We start from the raw sequence: 10,800 nt of genomic DNA on the forward strand, positions 1-10,800 counted from the left end.
GGCTCTCAGAAGTACCCGTATCTTCCGTATTGTTCAATACAAATCATTTTAATCCGAACGGTGGCCATTTCCTCTGTATTTTTTCCAAATGCTTTCAACTACGCGACCCTATCGGTTGGGAGGCGTATTGAACTCTGATACATTATAACTATGGGGAAAATGGCCACCGCTCGGAATAAAATGCTTTATATTTAACAAAACGGAATATACGGGTACTTCTGAGAAGCCCGTACATAATTGTAACATCCGTGGCCACGAGGTAAGCACTTCATAGTCGATATATGAACGTTTATGTAGATGCACGGGCCGTAAATGGAGAAAGCGCAAACAACCAGGTTGAAGTTCATCCATGACGGTCGTGACACGACAAGTCACGCATGCAGGGGGCTATAAAACACCAACGCATTCCCATTCCTTCATCACGCAAATAGGCTCTATGCACAGCAGCCATATTATCACTTCCTTCCCAGGTGTTACCAATGATACTAATGAAGGCTCTGTTCCATTTAGTGTAGCACAGTGGTTTCCACGACCCGTCCCCTCATAACTCTGAGAGTGTACAAATGGAACCAATTTGTACACTCTCAGAGTTACACACCTGTAAGGGGCCATTTGGAAGGTTTCCAGTGAGCCAACATGCACAACATCAGCACCCTGACTCTGTTTGACCAGAATGGAACAGAGCCTTCATTAGCATCATTCATTGGTAACACCTGTGAATGTCTTCATAATATGGCTGCTGTGAATAGAGCCTATGAAATCAAAACGTCATGAATGAATTATGGTGTCGCACTTATTTCCTATATTAATAACACATAAAACATGTTATTTAACTTACTATACATTTCCTCCCCAGGTAGTTGAACAGACAGTCGTTCTCCTGAGGGGTCAGCAGGATGGAGCCGACGTTACCGACCCTCCTGGGTGGAGGAGGGTTATGGTGGTTGTTCATGGTTTATAGAATAGGGGGAAGAAATCCCCAACAAAATAATAAATAAAAAAAACGCAGTTATACTTCTAAAGCTCGTAGAATTACATCAACATAACATCCATGCAGGCTTGGGTCGCCGACACCACCACCACCAAGGCCTGCTGGTCCTCCTCCTGCAGACGGAGGATCATCTCATCTGGGTTATAGTGTGTGTGTATGTATGTGTGTGAGGAGGGCTGGAGGAGGCCCCGCCACCACCACGGAGGAGGAGCTGCTGCCTGCAAAAAAACAACCAGATCTGGTGGATCTGGTCCTCCACAAGTGACCTTCTCGGTCCTAAAATGATCCGTGTGAACCGTGGTGGTGATCTAGGTGCACGAACGATCCTAAAACTTTCATTCGAGGAAACTCTGCGTCCAGCTGCACCATCGATGATGAGCCTGCCTGCCTGCGTCCATCCAACATGGACGGGGGGAAGGAACGTACCATTTCAATGAGAAAGCGAGGGGGGTGTGTGTCGGGGGTCTCCGACACAGCAAACATGTTATTTCCACGAAATGACAAGACCGTAATATGGCTGAGAATAACATTTGTGTTTGTTTTAACCGTTTGGTCGGTACTGTGTTTTTTTGCAGGATGGAGGGAAACGGAATGTCGTGACACTAACTAACTGACAAGCGGAATGGTTTCGTCCTCCTGATTCCCCGAGGATTGAAGCAACAGGAATGCAGTATGGGGGCGTGTCGTCGTTGTGAGGGGCGGAGCTAAAAGGGGGGTCGTCATCGTGCTGTCAGACAACCATGCAGACATGCAACTACAGTGCCCTCGATATTATAATGTGCCATGTAATGCTTTGCAAAGCAATGCAATGCAAATGCATGATGGTATGCAAAACAATGCATGATATAATAAGCAATGCAATGCATGATATAATATGCAATACAATGCATGATATAATATGCAATGCAATGCATAATATAATATGCAATACATGATATAATATGCAATGCATGATATAATATACAATGTAATGTGTTATATAATAATGTAACAATGTAATGCAAGATAGTATATTAGGCCTATGCAATGCAATGCATGATAGTATGCAATGCAGTGCATGATACAATATGCAATGCAATGCATGATAATATGCAATGCAATGCATGATAATATGCAGTGCATGATACAATGTGCAATGCAATTCTATGCCATTATGTACACCCACAACTCTTTTAAATTGCATAGCAATTTAAAGGTTTCTCTCTTCAATTTTGTAGCTGCTACATATTTTTCAATGAAGTAGTTTTATAAAATGTTGATGATTTAATGGACATTTTGCCACAAAATCTCACCATATATCCCCTTAAAAAACGGTATGTTTTTAAAAAAAAAGCCCTTTGCCGACCTCCGTTGACTAATTGACACTATCATCTTTCATTTAACTTTGGAATTATATAATCACACTGACATAATTGGCCAGAATGATATATGTATGCCATTTGGAATCCATAGAACACATACCCAATGTTATTAAAAAAACAACCTAGAAAATCAACAGGTAACAGGTGTTTACTCTACATCATGTCATGTTTTGTTCCACGCCCCCGATAACCTATGCCCTCGCATGACTTGGGATCCTCCTCTCTCGGGCTTATCCTCTCGCCCTCCATCAAAACAAATACACAGGGATGAAAAAGTGGACAGATGGACCAACGCTAACTAAAGGCTGGTGCCCCACCAGGAGCCACCTGCCACGTTGTTAAATCCGTCACAGTGGCATTAGCGACATCACTAATCTACGAGGCTATAGGAGCCCGCTATACAGCTCTGGAGGAACTGTGTAACTTTAAGATGACATGGTTACACAGCGTAGAACCCCAGGCTATAGGCCAACGCTTGCGGGGCCATTGTTAGTGATCTAACAGATAGTTAAGTATGGTTTACTTACTCTGGATCATAGGTCAAACAACCATATGGATGAAGGCCATGTGCACACTTCTGTGTTTTGCAACATATTGTATGTGTGTTGCAACAAGTTGTATGCATGCTTATGTTGCAACAAGTTGTATGCATGGCATGCTAATGTTGCAACATTGTATATAGGTAGATGTAAACAAATACTGTACATATGCCTGAACACAAACATCTACATACAGAGAAATAGACATGCATGCTAACATGCACACGCACGCACGCACGCACGCACGCACGCACACACACACACACACACACACACACACACACACACACACACACACACACACACACACACACACACACACACACACACACACACACACACACACACACTCACTCAGGTGACAGGAATACCTCCAAAGAATATTTTGGGATCAACAGATGGGTAGTGGACGTGGGGGGAGGGGGGGGATTGTTTGGCAGGGCTCACACGGCTCTCTGCTGTCGTTTGTGTGTTTTTTTGGTTGTTGTCCCAGAGAACAAGCCAGGGGATTATGTAACCACATAGACAGAGTATTTACACTCTCTGACAAGAGAATGGACTGATGAGGCAAAGACACACATTAAGGAGATCTGTATCTTTGTTTGTTTAGAAAAGTAGAAACTTGTGCACAAGAAAAACACGTGTGCCACACATTTACATATGTACACACACACACACACACACACACCAACACACACGCGCGCGCGTACGCACACACACACACACACACACACACACACACACACACACACACACACACACACACACGTGCACACACACACACACACACACACACACACATACACACACACACACACACACACTCACACACACACACACATATACACACGCGCATGCACACGCACGCACACACACACACAAGCATGTAAACACTAGCATACATGCACACAAGCACACATGCACAAACAATACACTCGCATACAGGCACACACCTCAGACATGCATATTCACGATTCACAAACACACATCATAACGCACGCACGCACACACGCACGCGCACACGCACGCACGCGCGCACACACACACACACACACACACACACACACACACACACACACACACACACACACACACACACACACACACACACACACACACACACACACACACAGTACTGCCAGCCTCTGCTGCTGGAGGGGGGTCACGTCACCGCCAGGTGCATGGTGGCTTCAGATGATGTGGGCTGGTGAATATTCATTCACTTTCTCTCAACACAAGTAGATTGTCTGCTGCATTCATAAACCAGAGCTCAGAACAAGATGGTGTGGAGCACAAAGAGTCCACTGATCTGCACCACCAAAAGGCCCACGTTATTCCTCCACGCAAAGCATGAGTGTCTCAGTGAGTGTGAGGGCCCTGCCAGCTCATTGCATGAGAGATAGCTTTGGCATTTGTGCATTATTACAGACATTTTCTCATCTTGCAGGCATGCATGTGTGGGCTTTTGAAAGACTATTGAAAGAAGCGGCATCATCACCTATACTATCAGTGGTGGGAAAAGTACTCAAATGTTTGACTTAAGTAAAAGTATCAATGCTGCAATGTAGAAGTACTCTGTTACAAGTAAAAGTCCGGAATTCAAAATGTACTTGAGTAAGAGTGCAAAAGTATTGGTATCAAAATGTACTTAAAGTACCGAAAGTAAAAGTACTAAAATGTTTGAAAATAGCAGGAGCTTGTAGATCGGCTATTTTAAAATAGCCTAGGTATAAAATAGTGCTAATATGGTTAATGTATGTTTTATAATGTAATATATTTATATTTGCAAAGTAGTAACTAAAGTTTTCAAATAATTGTAGTGGAGTAAAAGTACAATATTTGCCTCTGAGATGTAGTGGAGTAGAAGTAAAAGTATAGACAATTGGAAATACTCCGGTAAAGTAAAAGTACCTCAAAATTGTTCTCAGGTACAGCACTTGAGTAAATGTACTTAGTTACTTTACACCACTGCCTACTATCATTTATTTTTCTTCACATACTGTTTGTATTATGCTCTGTACTGAAGTCAGTTTATTTAAAAACAACTAAATAGACCTGTGCTGTAGTGCTGTACAATGAAAACAATGACTAGTTATTCTATGGAGTAATATAACAATTAAAGCTGCTTTCCTCTTCTACCCCGGATTTGAACGCGGGTCTCCTCCTGTCAAGTGCTGACATTTGAGCTACTGGAGCCTGCCTGCTTCATCAGGAGATGAATTGAATTCAGGTCAAAATTTGTGTCAAACCAGAAATGTGATCGTGTCAAAGGTCATGTCTCACCTAGACACAGGATCTAGGGGCGGCAGTGGCTCAGGGGAAGGGTCAGTTCAGTTCGATCAGCTCCGTTCGATCCCGGGCTCCCCCAGAGTTAGTGTCGAAGTGTCCTTGAGCAAGATGCTGAACCCCCGAATTGCTCCCGATGAGCAGGTTGGTGCCTTGCATGGTTTCCTCTGCCATCGGTGTGAGAATGTGTGTGTGAATGTAATGGACAATCTATGTAAAGTGCTTTGGATAAAAGCGTCTCAATAGAAGAGCAGGGAGAACAAGTTATATTGTATTAACACTACTGTATACAGATTGGACAAAATTCAATTTTATTCATTAAAAAGGTGACATAGTGCCGCTTTAAATATAGAATTGTACAGACACAGGCTTTTCCTTCTTCTATTTTTCCTTCTTCAATTTTTTCAAATTTAGAGTAGCCAATTATCTTTACCCCATTTTCTCCCCAATTTAGTTAATGACCAATATCACCCGCCCCACCCAGTTTCCCTACCCTATTGGGCTTGTGTAGACGCCCGACAAAGCCGGGTGCACCACGGTGGATTCGAACCCACACCCTCCATGGTGGTGGGCAGGGACTTTACCACTGCGCCACCCGAGCGCCCTGGTACAGGCATTTCCTGCTTGAAATTGTATTTAATGCCAAAAGACATGAACCGTAAACATGGTTTTCTCTGGATTATTTGTATAAATATATAATTCTTTTTAATGATTTTAAATCCTGGGAATGTTTTCATGTTCTTTTCTGTTACCGCAGTGGTTCTCAACTTTTTCAGGCTGCGACCCCCCAAAATAATCATAATTTGAACTGGGGACCCCCCAATCTGACTGGAATTGTAGAAGTTGAGGCATACAATTTAGTTTGACTCAGTTCCACAGATAAATATTGTGAAAATAGCCGGTCTACAAGCTCACGACGCCTCGCGTTGTGAGCTTGTAGATCGGCTATTTTCACAAGTAGCTTGTAGATCGGCTATTTTCACAAGTAGCTTGTAGATCGGCTATTTTCACAAGTAGCTTGTAGATCGGCTATTTTCACAAGTAGCTTGTAGATCGGCTATTTTCATCACAATTGTGCCTCTTATATTATTTGACAATTTGGCCAGCTTGTTTGACCAGCTTTTATAGTTTAGTTTGTTGATTACTTTTGAAGCAGTGAAGTCATGATCTTTTTTTCTTTTCTGGAGGTATTAAAAAGGTCTTAAAAGTCCTTAAATTCATCTCATCTGGGGACCCCTTCAAAATCATGTGGGGACCCCCCTGGGGATCCCAACCCACAGTTTGAGAAGCCCCTGTGTTACCGGATACAAGTGTGCAGAGGGGACAAGGAAGTAATGGAGAGACAGTATCTAGTAACCTACAACCAGTGGTGTAAAGTAACTACATTACTCAAGTACTGTACTTACATGTAAGTACAATTTTGACGCATTTTTTACTTTACTGGAGTATTTCCAATTTCAGTACTTTTACTTCGGCTCCACTACATCTCAGAGGCAAATATTGTACGTTTACCCCACTACAATTATTTGAAAACTTTAGTTACTATAGTTACTTTGTAGATTTTGATTATTGTTACAAAACATACATTAACCACTTCAGCCCTATATACTGTACATTCTATAAGCTCACAATGTAGATCTGCTATTTTCAAAAGATTTTGTATACATTTTATACATTTGAAAACTGGACATTCTGCATAATGAGTAGGCCTGCTTTCTACTTTTGGTTCTTTAAGTACATTTAGTTTGGCCTTTAGTTTGTAATCTAACTTGTGACCAGGAGGAGAGATAAAGACTGCATGGTGAATTAGTGCAAGATGAATTGTTTCCTCAGGTGGAAGCTGTTGTCAGCACATTGATGTTGGTGGTTTTCCTGTTTCCTCTGAGTAAAGTTTCAGTGCCCTGGATCGACTGAAAACATGGCTACCATCCACAATATCGCAACACATACTCAATGCTACAGTCTGCCTTGTGCACAAAGACAAACTTGATCAGTTACACAGAAAAGTAATTTGTCAGAAATGTGTGTAATTCAATGACAATCTGAAGAAAGTGTTTAGAGGTTTCTCTAGCCATGTGACGCTCGTTTGTCACAAGCGTCATGGCATAAATTGTACCTGGTTTTGGCACTCCATTTTAATCCGTACATCTACATAAACGTTAAAATGTGAAATATAAAGTGCTGACCCCACGGCCATGGATGTAACAAGTTGAAACGCTTGGGTTTAAGTACCCGTATCTTCCGTATTGTTCAATAATAAGCATTTTAATCCGAACGGTGGACATCGGCGGGCCCGAACTGTAGATGCGGCCCTCACATCTAGTTTAATATACATACAATATCACATAATATCATTAGTGAGACAAGATGGGAGGGTTGAGCTAAAATTATATGTATTTGGCCGCAGACCACCATCTCAAAGTATTTTATTCCAGGGACCACCCAGAAGCAAAGATTTGAGTTACAAATGTTCGCTTTAGAAAAAAAATATATATATTCAAAGATTTTCACGATTTTTCAAAAATAGCAGATCTACAAGCTCATAGCGCGGCACTCGCTCGCGCTATGAGCTTTTAGATCGTCTATTTTTGAACAGCCAAAGTATAAGATAATGGTTAAAGTGGTTAAATGATTGTGACACACTGACACTATATTATCACATTTTGCTGGGGACCCCCTGGTACCCCTCCAACGACCCCTGGGGGTCCCCCTTTGAGAACCAAGGCTATATTCACCTGTTTCCTAGGCTGTGTGTTTTCCACTTCCTGTCGATTTCATTGGATATCATTGGTCTTCATCTGACCAGTTTCACTGGATTTCATTGGATCAAATCGACAGGATCTGGAAAACACAGCCTAGGAAACAGGTGAATAGGTTATTATGTTTCACTACTTGTTTATTATTTTTTAGGTGAGAACCCTTTATAAGCCCTTTATGGGTTTCTTTATCTCACCTGCACTTATTTCTGTATTGTTTTTAATAATGTTACCTTTGTAATGTTTTTTATTGTGCGAATAAAAAAATCTAAAAAATTAAAAAATCAAATGGACAGCCCTCGAAAAACAGGGGTGCACTTCCGTTTATATGTATTCCCCTACCCAAGGCTGTGGCTGTGGAAAGGGGGCTCGCCTGTAAAATAAATGGTGCTATATTTCTGTAGCGCCACTAGATGGAGGCAGTTGGCCTTGTGGATCACAGGTCATGCTGCAGAACGTGCTTGTACAATGACACCCAAGTCTTGAACACATGTAATCTGTTTCATGTGCACAACACATACACAGTCAAATTGGATATGCTTATATCCAATTAAGTTTTGTTTCATTGTTCATGTGTTAATATTTTTGTCCAGACCCTGATGGAAACAATCACATGTTAAAGGTAGGGTAAGTGATTTACTTTAGTTAAAATAAGTGTTAAATAGCACTATATTCTGATAGTACTCATTGCTATAGAGTGTTTGTTCAGTAAAAGGAGTCTCCATGTCTCTCCAGCTCTTTATTAAACAGAAAATGCATTTTCTGTGCTCTCTCCTGATTGGCTTAAAATTTGTCACCTACCTGAAAATGTACTATATTCTGTTTACTAAAGAGCTGGAGAGACCCCTGTGACCGAACAAACGCTCTGTAGCAATGATTACTATCACAATATAGTACTTTAACCTTAAAAACAAAATAATTACTCACCCTACCTTTAATCTTTGTGTCCATATGATGAGAACAATCACATGGCCTCAATGACACTGTTGACTGGTTCTGATCATCTGTCCGTGACCAGAAATGAAACCAAACCTGCCTTATTCATAAACCATAATACCACCAATAAACAGGCATTCTGTCCTCATTACACTATACAATCCATTATAGAATCAGAGAATTACTGTCTCTGGCTCAGCTGTCCAACTGTCTGCAATGTTTATGCATTGATCTGTTTGCCACCACAATATCAACATGTGACCACCCCTCTTAGGTTAGAAAAACAAGACAGAGGTAGGCCTACCCACCTGTTTAGTCTTTGTTTTAGGTTAGAACAACAGGACAGAGGTAGGCCTACCTACCTGTTTAGTCTTTTGATTGATTGAACACTTTATTTAGAAGTTTGCAGAGAAAAAGGCACATGGAAGTACAGTTCACAATACAAGGTCAACTAAATAGGATAGAGAAAGCCCAGAAAATAACGCAATGCCTAGTTTCAAATGGGGTCCTCACATACTCAATACATGGAGACATTAAATGACAGACAGATAAACACTACTATGCAGAACATCATATAAACAGTTTAAAGGTAAGAAAAACCTTTAAACCTACGGGGGGGGGGGGGGGGGGGGGGGTTTGCAAGCAAGCGGTCTATAGTTAAACAGACTATCCACCTGTTTCCTAGGCTTTTCACTGTGTTCCACTTCCTGTCTTTTGATCCAGTGTAATCCAATGAAACCGGTCAGATGACTAATGATATCCAATGAAATCCGACAGGAAGTGGAAAACACACAGCCAAGAAACAGGTGGATAACAGACTGGGTTTAGGGCAGAGCTCCCCAGCAGCAGTGTGCCCATGTTGCCTCTCTCATGTTGAAATGTTCTAACCTGGGCCTCTGCTTAGTGGCACCAGCCATCTGTCTTAAGGACAGGTTCACTCTATACATTCAACTACATCACAAGTGAAAATAAACCATGAAAAACGATTCCAAAATCATCAGATGATTATCAGCATCCACAGTATTATTCTGGTTTTTAGCAACACATCTCTTTTTAGGAACAATGTACAGTTTCAAGCCAAATGCACAATCCCCTGTTATGTTCCAATAGGCTCTATGCACAGCAGCCATATTGGAAAGAAATTGGGCCTCTTCTTACTTCCTTCACAGGTGTTACCAATGATACTAATGAAGGCTCTGTTCCATTCTGGTCAGGGTGCTGATATCGTGCATGTTGGCTCACTGGAAACACTCCATTTTGGTTCCCAAATGGCCCCTTATGGTGGGTGTGTAACTCTGAGAGTGTTCAAATGGTCCATTTGTACACTCTCAGAGTTATGGGGGTCCTTGAAAATAAGACAACCACTGTGCTACACTAAATGGAACGGAGCCTTAATTAGTATCATTGTTAACACCTGTGAAGGAAGTAAGGAAGGGGCCCAATTCATTCCCAATATGGCTGCTGTGCATAGAGCCTATTACGTTCCCACAGTATAAAAGGAGAACTGCTCTCATGTGTGACCATTTTCATATTCTCAGACCAGGAGGAGGATAAGAAAAGTATGTGTGTTCCTTTAGCAATAACAATGATCTGAGCTTTAAACTGTTGTGAGATCAATAAAGGTGTTTCAACCAACTATTGTACCTGTACATGTCGTTTGTGAAAGGAATTAATATGAAATGGATGAGTAAAATGTAAACCGGGTCAAGATGTGAATACAAGCTCCCTCATTACCCACATAGCTAGCATTGTAGCAAACAGGTGTTTGGTGCTGACCAAGAGGCTGTGACAAAAGGTTATGAGATCTGTAACAATAATAAAATAGCATGAAATAATGCATGAAATAACGGCAAATGAGTAGTATGATAAGATCTATATGATAAACACAACATAATCATGAATCATGAAAAACAAAACATAATTGAACATGT

The 10,800-nt window shown here is 41.4% G+C and overlaps 1 protein-coding gene across 1 annotated transcript in view; it reads right to left on the reverse strand.

The window, feature by feature from the left end:
• The window catches only part of LOC311046517 (actin nucleation-promoting factor WASL-like), a 45,885-nt gene extending 44,855 nt beyond the window's left edge, over positions 1-1,030 (reverse strand). The window contains exon 1 of the mRNA XM_084058866.1: positions 839-1,030. Within this exon, the coding sequence (XP_083914992.1) occupies positions 839-952 (114 nt within the window). The 5' untranslated portion in view covers positions 953-1,030. The remainder of the gene's footprint in view (positions 1-838) is intronic.
• Between the last annotated feature and the right edge of the window lie 9,770 nt (positions 1,031-10,800).

Source organism: Gymnoscopelus microlampas (assembly GCF_963454915.1).
Source record: "Gymnoscopelus microlampas genome assembly, chromosome: 6".
Classification (NCBI taxonomy): Eukaryota; Metazoa; Chordata; class Actinopteri; order Myctophiformes; family Myctophidae; genus Gymnoscopelus; species Gymnoscopelus microlampas.